The sequence below is a fragment of the Pangasianodon hypophthalmus genome, chromosome 8, assembly GCF_027358585.1.
Source record: "Pangasianodon hypophthalmus isolate fPanHyp1 chromosome 8, fPanHyp1.pri, whole genome shotgun sequence".
In the NCBI taxonomy this organism is placed as follows: domain Eukaryota; kingdom Metazoa; phylum Chordata; class Actinopteri; order Siluriformes; family Pangasiidae; genus Pangasianodon; species Pangasianodon hypophthalmus.
In genome coordinates, this window is record NC_069717.1 from 14,022,777 (window position 1) to 14,038,360 (window position 15,584).

At 40.5% G+C, this 15,584-nt stretch overlaps 1 protein-coding gene across 1 annotated transcript; it reads right to left on the minus strand.

Annotated features, from left to right (window-relative positions):
• Positions 1-12,640: 12,640 nt before the first annotated feature.
• On the minus strand, positions 12,641-15,184 carry atoh1a (atonal bHLH transcription factor 1a). The gene has a single exon (XM_026926211.3). The coding sequence runs from the start codon at positions 14,139-14,141 to the stop codon at positions 13,341-13,343; it is 801 nt and encodes a 266-aa protein (XP_026782012.1). The 5' UTR covers positions 14,142-15,184; the 3' UTR covers positions 12,641-13,340.
• Between the last annotated feature and the right edge of the window lie 400 nt (positions 15,185-15,584).

The following is a 15,584-nucleotide window of genomic DNA, read 5'->3' on the forward strand; positions in this document are numbered from 1 at the left end:
ACTGTATATGAACTTTTCTTTAAAATGCTATATGTAACTGTAACTATATATTTAATATTTAAGAGTCAAATTAAAATCAAACGCAAAAAGGAGTTGGGCGCATGCTTTCCTCTGAAAAGCAAGATATACACTATATGGCCAAAAGTATGTGGACATCTGACCATCACACCCACATGTGCCTGTTGAGCATCCCATTCCAGATTTAGTCCCCCTCTTTGCAGTTATAACTGCCTCCACTCTTCCGGGAAGTCTTTCCACTAGATTTTGGAACGTGGCTGTGGGGATTTCTGCTCATTAAGTGAGCATGCTGTTCATGTTGGAACAAGTTTGGGTCTCTTAGATCCAGTGAGGAGAAATCATAATTCTACAGCATACAAAGACATCTTATACAATTGTGTGCCTCCAACTTTGTGGGGGAAGAAACACACAGGGCTGTGATGACCAAGTGTCCACAAACTTTTGGCCATATACTGTAGATCTGAATATGTACAGTATCTCTAAAACCTCTTAAAATATCTTAAAAGCATATTAAGTGATAACCATTATGAATTATTCAATAACTGGACTAATTGGAAAAGTCTGGATCCACTGATGAGTCATGAGAGTTTAATGGTTTAATCACTGACATAAAGAGCCATGTTTAAAAGCTCTAAAGATTGTGTTTTGCAAATTATATCACACATATCTTTTATAGATTACATAATATGAAGAATTTTTCATTTCTACACAATTAAAACACAATTAAAAGTTATGATGTCTTAATTGGATTGGAGTCCGTAAGTGTTTGAAACTCACCTGTTTTGGTTTAACCCCAAGAACTGACAATTTAATTTAAGCAAATATCTGTTGGAAGATCCCTGACTATGCTTTGAAGAAAACACATATTTAGACACATTAAGCACAATGTTATCTCTTGTTTAAATCTCTTAAATAAAATTATATGATGATATTTCACACTTTGCTCGGCACAATATAGTTATAACAGCACTCCCATATTAAAGGCTGTCTAAAATGTTCTCGGATTTAGCAAAGTTTTATCTAGAGATCCTACCGAGAGACATTGTGTTCAGCCCCAGGCAGGGTTGTGGAATTGCTAGTCATCCCTTTTCTCTCCCTTTCTGATCAGTATGCCTCCCCAGTGGTCAGCTTCCTGCTCTACCCGCTAATCCAATCATGCCCTGTCCCCATAGTCACAGTGGGCTTTTGAATTTTACCGAATACCCACCAAGAAATCTCTTAAGCTGCAGTTATTGCTTGGGATCAAATTTGCTGTGAGAGGGCAAGTCTTTAGTGATGTGATTTCAGTCACCCTAACTCAATCTATTTCTAAAGCCTTTCTTTTACCCTCTATCTTTCATCTTGGCTCGAAGCAATGGCATTTTAATTTTCATTCTTGTATTATAACTTATTTAGTTAGCTGCCACTTTTTCTCGCCTTCAACATAGATACAGGTTGGTTATGTCATTGGTAATGACATTACTGCTCTCCCAGGGACTGTAGGGAGCGTGATTTTTTGGGGGGGGGGTTATGTTATTGCAGATATATCCCTGCTTCTTGGAGTCCTTGTGTAGATGAGACAAGCTAGTAATAAATGTGTTTGTTCTTCATTTGAAAATATTGAGTTGCAGTGCTTCTGTATATAGCTGGTGGTTTGGTGATTTCTTGCTTGCAAGGCAGTTGCAATAGTTTTCTCTAATACTGAAGCATTTTGTGTAATGCCTGTCAGATTTGTAAATAGAATCAATACAGATATTCTTCAAGAAAGAAAACATATTGTAATCTAAGCTTTTAATACCTTTTGGCTCCCATATAGTTTGTAACTAGCTTAGAAGAATCTCTGTCATGGAAACTGATGAGCGTTTAAAAAAAAACAATCATGTGTTTTGTTGCAAATGAAAATGTGCAAAATGAATTTTTGGGGTTGTCTACTATGTTTCTTCATTTAGATTAATCAAGCCATTGCTTTTATTTAAAATAGATTGAAATCATTATTTCAGTCTTATTGCAGGCTTAATGTTGCTTTTCTGACATCATTATTTAATATTTTAAATAAATTATTTATTTATTCTCATAAATAAATAAGCCAAAAAGACTGGATAAATGGTCAATTTAGTCACATTACTGCAGTTGTGTGACTGAGAGGGGTGTGTGAGGCAGCCTTAACAAGCTTAATGAAACATGTCAGTGTGTTATTTTCCGCTCCATGCCTCAGTCATAGGCAGTCAAAGGCCCCCTACTGAGGAAGCCCCATTGTTTGGATGCTAGACTAGCGTCCCAGAGGTCCAGCTTCTCAAGTCTCTACCAGTAGTTACTACTGCACAAACGCACCTCTTGACCTTGATGACATTGTACCCTTCTTTCTACAAGCAACCCTCACACATACATATAAATGTAGTCACGTATCAATCATCATTTATAGAGAGGAGTGTACACACAGGGGTTTCTGGCAGGTGGTCAGTGGTGATCTGTAGCAGTGTGTCACTCATAGTGGCTCCACTGAAAGAGATGGGGGACATAACCCGTGGGTCAGAGATCCCACCGCAGGCTTTCACACAGTGGCAGAGGCAGTAATTAACTAGCTGACTGACAGGGAATTGATGGCAACAGGCAAAGTGGAAGGAGCAGTCACATCACTGTCAGGCTCATCAGTACAGACCAGTAGGATACAAGATCAACACTGGATGCTGCCAGAACAAGATTACAGTCTTGTATTGTATCTAAAAAATCTCATCTGATTGGATGCACCATTGCATATGTCATGTTAATGACATGCAATGTGATTTATACAGGTTATCTCACACATTTAGGAAAGGACAGAAATATACATATATATTCTTATCATATCTGGTCAATTAATTCACTTTTTAAATCAATTATGCATATGGTTGAAGTTGTAGAGGACAACTACTTTCTTTTATAAAACTCCTGCTTCTTTGTCTGCCTAGACCTTTAGAATGAATGCAAGAACGTATATAGAATTTGTTTAGAAATGTGCCTTTAAAGTTGTGTCAAAGGATTGCATAAAATAAAGTAAATTGTTCAGGTAAAAAATGTTAAGTAAAATCATTCATATTACATATTTACTATGGAGATTTAGACAGGTTTGAAGTGTGCCAGGGAGGGCTGAGCAGTAGTGTGACCCGGCTTATGAGATACTAAAAGGCAGAACTTCTCAATCAGATTTGAGGGTGGGACCACCTCCGTCTGTGAGGTAACAGAGCTCCTCTGCAGATAACATGTTCACCTTTGAAGCATGCACTTAAAAGGGTCTAAATCTGCAGAATTAAATGGTGTCTCTCCCCCTTGGTTCTGAGGGGACATTTTCTCTAGCTACATAAAAGACCCGGGATCGCATTGCAGCACCGTATTCACTGGTCCACTTTGTTTTCAAATGGTTTTGTTGGTTGTGACACTGCAGTCATCCAACACCTTCTAAGAATCTGAACTGTAAAAAGCTCTTGTTCTCCAGCAGCTAACCCAGAAACAGACTCGGGGGCCCAGAGATTGCACTGGCCTGTGTTGTGGTAAAAACGCTCCCCTCTGGCGATCCACTTTTAGCACTGTGTCCCAGGGCTGCACCAGTGTTTAAGATGGATAACATAGCCACATCCACCACATTATCTGCTTCTTTCACATGTTCCACTCAGCCTGCTCCTTGACCTCTAACTTATCACCCCCCAAGAAGAATATACACATCACACACATACTACAAGACATCACTCAAATACTTGCATGCATGCATAGTTAGTAATCTCACAGTCAAATTTTAAAGAGTGGTGATCGGAGTTTTACTAAGGAAAGAATCATTTTAGAATGAGCATTCATCGAGTACTTAAATGACACATGCAACACTTGGCCACCTTTGTTTGCTTAGGAGCACAGGTAGTCATGAATTAGATTTTTCATGCCATAGTAGGAGGGTGTCCATCCCAACAGACAGAAGGAGACTTAGGGACTCACAGAGGCAGGCAACAGAAAGACTATCCACTGCATTAACCTTCTGCGGGCTCGCAAGAGCTCTTTCTTCACTCCTCTTTCAGCGGGACCCAAGGGAGAGGAACTCTGAGCTCGGCCCATTCTCCCTGAGAACTTTGATTTCCTATTAGGTTCCTCTAGCCTAGTGGGAGGGGGGAAGCCTGATCGTCTCACGTTCGACGGCGGGCCCCGTGTGGGACAATGGCCGGGCCCGGACTGGATACAGGCCCTTTTGTTAGCCATGCCATTTTGTTTTTTGCCCCTGTCTCTCTGGCAGAGTGCAGAGTGTTTGCATCACATGCTCATCCCCAAAGTGCACACTTTTAGATTGGGGTGGGGGACAAGGAGCGAGAGAGAGGGATTATCCAAGTGAGTGTCTTTGCATCAGGGGACAAGAGGGAGCAGAGATCAACAAAACAAAGTTTTTCTACTGAGAATGTTTTGTAAGCATATTCAAATGAATCAAAATAGTGCAATAAAAATTGCGTACAGTCTACTGGTTGAAAATACATAGTTGCATGCAAAAGTAGACATTTCCTATTGTTTCTTAAAAAAAGGAAACTGCAGCTTATTTTACCTACAAAATAGTTTACTTCCATGATAAAACCGGACAGTGAATATGGGTGTATTCTGCAACAAGACAACACTCTAAAACAGAAAAGTCAACAGAAATAAGTCTGAAAAAATGTTTTACCATGACCATTTTGGTCTCAAATCTGGGAGAATCAAAATGGTGGTGATACAAGCTATTAGAGAATATTTATTTTACATTCAGAAAGGGAAATGAAAACTTTTCACTATATTTGTTTTCAATTTTTGAAGCCTAAATGTCCCCTTGGTAGGTAGAGAGCTCTATGAGGCATTGTGTTTTAAATTGTCTGTCTCCCTCTTTGATGCCTGAATGAGAGAGACACAGAGAGATAGATAGAGAAAGAGAGAGAGAGAGAGAGAGAGACTCTGTAATTGATTGATTGACAGGTGCAGTGAAGCAGAACTAATCTGGGAAGAAGCTGGAGGATGTGGATTGGGCTTAATGATATGACAACAAGGGATGTAAAAGTTAACCTGCTAGATAAGGTAGATAAGCACATAAGTGTGGGAAACTCTAACAGCTTTCCCCAGTGAGGTTTTAGTTTATTACATTTAAGCCCAGTACCTAAACTTATTTTATTTAGCATTACCATCTTTTTGGAATGATTTAAATTAGATTTTCTAATGCATGTTCTAAAGTGTTTTAATAAGATAGAAATTATTATAAAATAACATGTTGGAATTTGTTGTGTAATAAAATGTCTAATTAACTGTGGAATTGTGTGGGGGAAAAGTGTTGAGTATAAGATTAATTGGTTCTGAGAAGTCAGGCTTGTTAACTAATTACTCAGATTTCTGTGCACTAATTACTCGTATTTCCTGGTGTCCATGAGCTAAGATAATGCCGAAAGGAAGTTGCTTTGTGTTGGTGTTATGGTGTACACTGGTTCAGAGAGAGGGGCATTTATTTTAAGAACACCCCCAGGCACTGACACTCACCTATCTATTTCTGGGTCTCCTCAGTGGACTGATATTACTGTGGTAACAATTTCTCATAGCTGAGTCATCATAAGACTAGACAGTAATTTTTTTCCACACAGCATTTATCCCTTTGAGTTTCTGAGACAGTAATTATTTTCTATTGTCTGTTAGTCTTTCTGATAATCATGAGTCACCTTTACAAAAACATACCCAATACTACTCAATGCTGCTTGTTACGCAACAGTTATGTGCTGTTGAAATCTGCCATATAATATTTGTTGAGTTTACAAAACTGCCCCTGAGAGTGACTCAGAAGTGACTCAGAAGCTTTGTTTTTGTACCATTTCGGAGTGATCTGTGACAAGCTTTCTGTATGCAAATCTCAACCTTTACAGCTGTAAGGAAAACCTCTAAACTGATCCCAGATCAGATTGCAGCTTCCAACTAGTGCCCCTCTTGTGGTTTTTTTGATTTGTAAAATTGCTTTTCTGCAACTCTGCATTGTTGGAGATACTTGTGTGAGGCTAAACAAGGGGAACAGAGAGAGAAATGAAAGTGGACTCAGACGTGTACCCCTAATTGTGCGAGTGAGGGGTGGGTGGTGGAAGGTTTGGGGGGAGAATTGCTTGTCTTGCACTGGCCTGAAAGTGATACCCTTGTCTCTCCCAGCCTGACCCGCTCCCCTTTACTCCGCCCACAGGATACCTGAGAGTGGGGGTCTCAGGGGAACTGCACCAGGCGAGGCTTTCAGTGGCCGTGAAAGGAGAGCAGAAAAAAAATGAGAGAGAGAGAGAGAGAGAGAGAAGGAGAGAGAGAGAGAGAGAGAGAGAGAGAGTAGAAAAAAATCCTAACAATATACAGTATCCATCCCTAGAGTGGGGCTAGCAGGTGAAATATTATCTGCTCAGTCACTGTACAATGGGGGCAAGAGTCCTTTAATAGATGTGGGGCCTTCACAGGTGAGTGGGTGGGACTGACAGCTCTCTCCAATCCTGTTGGAGTTAAATGAGTTCAAGGCTCCAAGCAGCAGGACCAGAGAGGGCTCAGAATCGTGCAGCATCCATATCATCCATATTCTTCTGAACTTTTTTTTTTTTTTTTTTTTTTACATATTAATTCATTTAAGAGTAATATATTAAGAGAATTATATAATGTTTGTTGCTGTCTACTGCTATTTGCGCCCACATATAGTGTGAGGACCACACAAGTTCAATTCAATTCAATTTTATTTGTATGGCACTTTTTAAAAAATGGACATAGTCTCAATTAAGCAGCATTACAGAAATATATCAATTCCGGATATAAATTTTAAATGTATAAATTTATCCCTAATGTGCAAGCCAGAGGTGATGGTGGCAAGGAAAAACTCCCTGAGACAATATGAGGAAGAAACCTTGAGAGGATCCAGACAAAAGGGAACCCATCTTCATCTGGGTGACACCAGATAGAGCGATTATAAATCATTTATCTTCTATAACTTTATACTATATAGACCAAAAGTGCAACTGTGTAACCATGAACTTATGAGCTTATGAGCAACTTATGAATATGAGCGTCAGAGTTATTTCTGAATTCATTATAGTTTTAACATGAGGTCTATTTGGTTGAAGTTATCAACTGTTCAATGATGGAGACTTGAGTGCAAAACTGTAGCAATTGCGGTCCTAAGCCATCTTTATGGTTTCTAAGTGGTACCATCCACAGTAATCTCACTTATCATTGATCTTGGACAAAGAACATTAAAAAAAGATATTTTATTGTTTCTAAACTAACATTATTGGCGCAGTTGTGTGTTTTGCAAATAAAAATATCTTTAAAGAGTTTCCATGTTCTTCTGACATACTAATATATCCACTCTAAACCTATAATTAGTGGACAGAAAGATGACCATAGTGTGACCATATTTAAGTGCATGACAACAAGTGGAGCAGGAGTCAATGTTTCTCCATGGTTATACCTACCATCTCCAGTTATTGCAGCTTTATGCTCTAATATGCCAACCCATTCTGATATCTACCTTCTCTTTAAAACAAAAGAGTCACTTTCATGTTCTGAGGTGTAAGTGTCCTGTAGCCCCTTCTGACAGTAGTGACACACCATCAGTGGCCACACTCAGCCCTCACACCTCAGAAGTGGCACAGCGTGCTGGGCGTAATCCAAGCTGTGAGGAAGTCGCCGTAAAGGGTAAATGCCCCTACAGTCGAGGTGTTTCCTATACATATACACACACATCCATATCCTTGCAATGAATGTAACTGAGACTCAGAGGCCATTGAACGACATTATAATTGGCCTCACCATTGTGAGCTTCTGAATGGGATGGTTACCCAAGAAGCCTCATGTTGGTCTAGGTACATTCGCTTTGAACATTTTGCAGACACAAAAGGTCAGCCTGGGGAGGAACAAAGATGAGAGAGCTCTGCAGTGTTCTTTCAGTTTTCCTTTGGCACTGTGAAGAAAGACAAGTGGACAATGCTGTCTAATAAACAGTTCATACTTCCTTTTTTCCTTATGCTGCAGGCTAATATTTACACTACAATCAAAGTCTTTGTTTGCTAAAGACTTGTAACTTAATAGAGTTTAGATACAAATAACAGAATAATTTCACACTTTCATACAACTTGCCACGTCTGCTGCTATAGTTTACGACTTCTAGTAAGAGTTGTATTACTGACTTTCCTAAACTTGTTAATGCATATTATCATTAAACCTCAGTGGTATTTTTGGATGAACATTATGTGGATAAAAAACATATTATTTGTAGCAAACACTGCCCCAGATCTCACATAAGAAGACTTCTACACTGATATGCTACACTCTTACACTGTTCACTGTTCTACACTGATATGCATCGTCAAGGGCTACAGACTGCTGTGAAAAGCTTATGCATTATTCATGCCATCATCTCATGTGACATTTTCTATTATTTTCTCTGCTTGCTCAGATAATGATCTTCCTAAAAAGGCACCAGCTTTTTTTTTTTTTTTTACCTCTGTGGTTCATCCACAGGTGCACATAGTGTGCTTTCATGCCACATGAAATTAAAGTTTTATGCAGCCTCTTCAAATTGAGATCCAAATGGTCCTTTTGTTGCTGGAAGAGCAACAGATGCCCAATGAAACCTGTTTGAGCTGGGAATTATACACTGGACCTGGTGCTTAAGACTTAGCTTTAGATGTGTCAGAGGATATGTGAAGATGAACTTCTTGCTCCTCCTGTGGTGTGACTTCCACCTTCAGTGCATCTTATCTCTCACTGCCATGCTCTCTCTCTCTCTCTCTCTCTCTCTCTCTCTCTCTCTCTCTCTCTGCTTGTTGCTCAGACTTGCAGCAGATGGAGAGTACGGCCTAGTTTTAGCTTTTGTTCTGATGTCCCAAGAGAGTCCAAGCCCTTTTTTTCAGACTCCTACTCTCCTTATCTCCTATGAAATGCAGGGACTTTGCTTTTCAGTAGGGTAAAGCACAGAAACAAACATGTACTCTGTCCACAGTTGCTCACTGAAAAATACTGACTTTTTTTTCTACTCTGCAGAATATCTGAACTTGTATGTGTATCAATTTATGCATTCATAACAAAGATCCGATAACAAATGATTAAATGGATGAAGCAGGGGGAAATCATTTGAAACGCTATAAATAAAAAATGTTACATAAACCGAGTCAGAAGTCAGAAGTTTGGTTAAATCCTAAATTCATCTCTTACTTACTCTAGTTGAATGACAAGTCTACTGCTATATGCTAATATACAATTATAATATTCTAGAGTAAAACCCATGAACTTATGTAGTAGTAGTAGTAGTAGTAACCCTTTAACTTTTGCAGAAAGTTATCAGAGCGTTGGTAATTTTGTTCATGTTTAAGGCTTACTCTACCATCAGACCAGCCTTGCCTGATAAATTATTTACTCTGCAGTACAGCAGAATTTTATTCTTCGTTTAGAACCGGTTGTACAGTTCACTGGAACACTGTTACCCGCTTTACATTGCATTGCGTTTAGAGGGACATGTTATAAATCTAACTGTCAGACGTCTCACCATGGCATCTAGTTGCCAAATAACTATGATTCTACAAGATAAGAGAAGTAACAGTTTCTTCTGATGCCTTCAAAAGAACGAAGGTGGTGATTAAAATGTAGGGCGGAGCGATTCATTCCATTATTTTTTTATGGACATCATTTTTTAGGAGATATCAGATATCTGAGAAGCGGCTACGCTTTATGCGCGCTGTGTTTACGCCCAAGAAGAACCACTTAAAGCACGTGAACGATGAGTAAGAAGTGGAACAATTGAAATGAGCAACTGCTGATGGTTTTATAGAGTCTGTTAGAATGTGCCGCCTCTTTCATTCTCTCATTCTACACACACACGCACACACACACACAAACGCTCACCCACACACACGCACGCCAGCGCGCGCGCAAGGAGGGAAGGGCGTGTTGTTTACGTTTTGCCCTCAACGCTCATGCATGCTCAATATTTCATGAGACGTGAAACCTCAACTTATGCAGTCTCCCAGCTGTTACCACGAACACTGCACAATTAAAATGAAGCGACAGTGTCCATGCTGCCGGGGCATTTTCATTGGAGTTTGGTGCGCGCAGTGGGGGCTGGGGGATTTGGGGGGGGGGCAATTACTTAAATTACTAAGGGCATTAGTAGCCTATTGCTGTTTGGTTAACAAGGACTTGTTGTTTAGTTAACAGGTTGAAAAATATGCACGTTTCAGGTCATAGAAAGGGAAAAAATGGCCTGAGATGCGTCTGAAAAAAAATTGCAATTAAAATAAACCGAAGTAAAATTACTTTTAAATCTTATAAACCCACAAAGACATTTTTGTTGCAATGTAACAAAGACTACACGCTTATTCGAGGGTCCTTGGGTAGGGGTTTTCTGCATATAGCTTTGTAAAAGTGCTCTAGTTTGGAACTTTCTCTGAGAGCAAGAATCTTCAGGAGTTCCCTCTAGAGATTAGACCTTTTTATTATTTTTTTCTTTTGAACATTAAACCAAATGAATAACTTTGCAATTAAGAACCCTTAGAATTTTTTTAATCATGCACAAAGCAACTAATGTTATATAGAGAGCGTAAAAGCTACTGCGAGCTGATAAGGATCTTTTACTAACTAACTTTACCGCAGGTGAAAAAAAAAAAGCCTCAAAACTTTCGGGATGGGAAATTTGAGAGTATTTGTCGTTTAAGCGTCACATGTAACAGGAACAATGCAGATGGCTTCGCTCGTTCTAGGGAAGATAAAGGTATAAATATAAAAGTTGTAAATAATTGATCATGGCAAGGGTGCACATGATATTGCCTGTTATTATCCACATGCTAATCTGATTGGGCAAAACAGGGGGCGGGAATGTAAAAAAAAAGCCAGGTACTGAGAGCGCGTAGTCGTTAATAATTTGTTAGCTTTTCCAGTGAAATAGTTTTTGCAAGCGTGGAAGCGTGGAGGAAAACACTCCAGAATATTATATGGAAGTAAAAAAAAACTGAACAATGAAATTATGTGAATATTAATGTGTGTGTGTGTGTGAGAGAGAGAGAGAGAGAGAGAGCGCACGGGAGCATGTTGGCGTGCGTCCACTGGTTTGTAAGTGCGTGCATGGGCACCTAGAGTGTAGTGTAGTGTGTGTGCGTGTGTGTGTGTGTGTGTGGGCACCCGGTGCTTACTGGCGGGCGCGTGAGCGTGTGTGTGTGTGTCTCTGGAGTCAGGTCCTGAGGGACACGGCAGCTCGCGGTGTGTAAGGACGTGGCGCGCTCACCAGCTGACAGCGCGTGCTACTCTAAAGACATTCAACACCGCGCGCACGGGCCTGCCAACAGAGCGCGCGCCAATTAATATACACCACTACAGCAGCCGTGCGCGCGACTCTTTCTGTTCCAAACACACAACGCGGCTCTGAGACTGACTTCAGGTTAGACTGAGGATTTGTCGGGCACTTCTAAGCCAAATAACTGCAGAGATAAATAAGTGGGTAAGGGGCTGCCTGTGAATATTTATTATGCTGTAACATACAGTAGCACCATATGGACAGCGAGGACTCCAGTAATATACGAGCCAAGCAATTCATTTGAGAACTGTTGCCTAAGAAACCTGTAGCAAATAATTTATTACCATTTTGTACATCGTTTTCCCTTGTTGGAAATCAAATATCAAGTTATGCAAGTTACAAACCCTGGATACATGTTTGCAAGCAGCGAAATTATCAACATCGAATACAAGCGTGCATATTTAGGGTATTAAACATATTTATTTTTAATAATGTTTATTATTATTATTATTATTAGTAGTAGTAGTAGTAGTAGTAGTAGTAGTGGAATTAGTAGTAGTAGTATTAACAACAACAACAACAACAACAATAATAATAATAATAATAATAATAATTATTATTATTATTATTATTATTAGCAGTAGTATTATTATTATTATTATTAGTTTTTTTTTTTTACATTTCAAAACACTTAGGTGCATGTTCTTTCTTTCTGAAAGTAAATAATACTAACTGCTTCAAGATTAAATGATTTATCCTGTTAGCAGATCTTTCTCTACCAATTTGGTAGTTTATTGTAGTCAGGTTTGGGATTTCCTCTCACTTTTTGTATGTTTTCTATTATATATCGTGTATATTCTAAAGACAGACATCAGGCCTCTGCATATCCAACAACAAGGTACAATGTATTTCATAATAATGTTTTAGTTATATGAAGAAGACCAGTTGTTCCAAAGCCAGCATTCCACTCTGCAAGAGCTGCCAGTCCATCAGACACTGTTTAAACTGAATTATAACACTTCCACATTCACACTGCATGTTTAATCTGCAGTTATTTTATAATCACTACATTAATCAGAAGTTTAGCAGTTCTAACACCTAAAGCATCAAAGCTCTTCAGGGAGTAACACTGATGGTCCTATTTTGTGACATTAATGAGAAAATACTGAACAATCCAAACTTTTTTCACCATGAGAATGCATCATCATCATCATCAGCAGCAGCAGCAGCATAATAATAATAATAATAATAATAATAATAATAATAATAATAATCATCATCATAATAACTAGAGACATCAGTAAATAATACAGTAAGCGTTTTTTGTTTCTAGTTATTTTTTTTTATTCCAAAACCAAATAAAACATAAAGCATGTGGCAAATATGCTATTTTTCAACATAAAAAAAAAGATAAGGCAAACGGAAATAAATTAATAAGACACTTTAATAAACACCGTCTCCAAGCAGAAGTTGAATACAAATAATAACCTCGCATCGAAATCGAATATTCAAACTTAAGAAATGTACAAAACATCTAATGGCTATATTAAATATCTTGACAAATTGGCATTACTAGACTACATAAAAACAACAGAAAAAAACTCGTCTATTACAAAGCGTGTTTCTCAAGCCTATGGCCCGTGTTTAAAGTGCAAGTGGAGTTTAGAAGTTGCAAATCCTTCGAGTTTAAAAAAACAAACAAACAAACAAACAAAAAAGCACAATCGTATTCTATGAAATGATCGTAGATGCATAAACTGGGTCACTTTTTTTCGGAAGACAGTTTCTGCATGACATCCGGGCCCATGGCACTGCTGCGCGCGGCAGTTGACGTGGCGTGGGGAATCTCGCCAATGTCACGACAAGGCAAACAGATTCTATTGGCGTCAAAGTTACTGAAAACAACAACAACAACAACAATAACAACAACAACAATAACAGCAACAACAGCGTACATTTCAAATGGACATGAAATCGAAGTCAGGGCAACCAATGCAAACGGTAACCTATCGCAAAAGAATAGGGCGAATACGATTGACACAGAGAATCATGACGGACACGTCGGTGTCTTTGAGCGTCTCTAAAAGGCGCGCTGGCGGCTCAGCTTCAGTTCACACAGCTCGTCCTCGCTGTGCAGCTCCGCGTGTGGCTCATCCGAGTCGCTGAAGTGCGAGTGTGGCGAGAACTCTCCATCGCTCCGACTCGACCGCGGGGAGTCTTTGCTGCACTCAGAGGCAGACTTGCTCGCTCCGAGCGACACAAACGCGTCCTCCTCGTACGGGAACGACACACCGGCGAGCTGAACCGGAAATGAGGTTGGTGATCTCTCGCCTCCGTAGGCGGGCGGCAGCACATCACCATTATGCGCGTCATCTTCAGCGCCGGGAGCGCGCAGCAGGTCGGACAGCGCGTTGATGTAGATCTGTGCCATCTGGAGTGTCTCGTACTTGGACAGCTTCTTTTCGTTGTCAAAGGAGGGGATGACGCTGCGCAGCTCGTCGAAGGCGTGGTTCAGGCCGTGCATGCGCCGGCGCTCTCGTGCGTTCGCCGCTATACGTCTCTGCTTCTGCACCACGTTGGCGGGCTTGCTGGTCGGGGCGCGCTGCCTGCCCTCATCCGCCCGCGCCGCTCCCTTGAGGCGGCACAGCTCGCGCACACGTACGGCGCCCCCCACCCTTGCGCCCTTGTGCGCACCGGACACGCCCTCCGCGCTCGAGGAGCCCGAGCTGTGCGGCAGGTATTCCGCGTGCGCAGGAGCGAGCCAGGCGCGTGCGTCGCCGCCTTCCATCAGCGCCAAAGTGAGCGGAAAGCGCTCCGCACGCGCCGCGTCCGACTCCACCGCCGTCCTCGCGTCTTCGCAAGAGCTGCCCATGACGTCCATTTCCGCGTGGTTGCACGTCACGTCGGACACGGGACGGAGTTTTCCAAAAAGGTATGAAGTAAAGGTGAGTGCGCGTGAGGTGACGGGGGCTCTGGTCTCCTTCCTGCACCTGTTGCGCGTACTCCTTCCACAGGAGGATTTCTTTACTGGGTGTCTCTATGCGACGCGCCGGTTTTAAAAGCGGCACGCGCCTGGGAGCCCCCCTTCTCAAGCCGGTCGCGTGGCGCTTTGACCAATAAGAGCACTCGGGGCAGGCGCGTGTGTCCGACCAATGAGAAAGCCGCAGAGAACCCGAGACAGGTTATTATGTCCAAACTTTTTTTTTTATAGTACCGCTGCCTGTTTAACTGGAGTGTTATTATCACAATGGCTCGTCCCACAGGACGCGCGCAGAAAGGTGCAGGAATGTGGAGAGCGCGAGCAGGGTGCAAAACACACACAGGCGTGTGTTCCACAGTGCAGCTGGCATGGGCATGCAAATGCACTCCGAGCGAAGAAAGGGCTGATGGGACATGCTGGACAAAATTTACTCTACCCTCTTCTTAATATTCTCAAATGACACCGCAAATATACCTTCAAACCATCCCACCTTTAAACCCGTTTTCTTTAACAGATCACTCCATCCTGAGATCTGTGAGCCATGATCCATCAGATCATAGAGGTTATAGCATGTAATAAGCGAATAAAGTATCTCAGTAAAGCTTGGGTTATAAACTTAACCATGGCTTCATCAAACACAACGCTATGAAATCATTTAATATGTCCTATTTACATATATACATTTTATATTTAATAACTAAGACTACAGAAAAATGTATAGCGCCCATTTTAACACCTTATTTAGCCTCTTTTTGTATGCGGACAATCCAACACTTCCCTTATGAGCGATGAATGTTGAAACCATCTCAAGTTTCATTTTCTTTAGAACAAGTTCTTTTGATTAGACTTAAGAAACGCCCTGTTAGGCAAAAGGCGTCTGAGGGATGAAACCTAAAGCGCAGCGTTGGCGTTTACTGTCACGAGCCCGAAACAGTGAAACAAAAACTAACAGCAGCAGCAGCAGTAATAATAATAATAATAATAATAATAATAATAATAAACTTGTATAGTGCGCAAGAAATAAATGTAATGTAGGTTACCATCGGATGATGATGATGATGATGATAAATAATAATAATAATAATAATAGGTGGTGGCGATGAAGATGATGATGATGATGGTGGTGGTAGTGATGATAAAGACGATGATGATGTTGATGCTGCTGCTGATAATAATAATAATAATAATAATAATAATAATAATAATAATACATGATGATGATGATGATGATGGTGGTGGTGGTGGTGATGAAGACGACGACGATGATGATAAATAATAATAATAATAATAATAATAATAATAATAATAAATGGTGATGGTGATGGTGATGATGATGAAGATGAG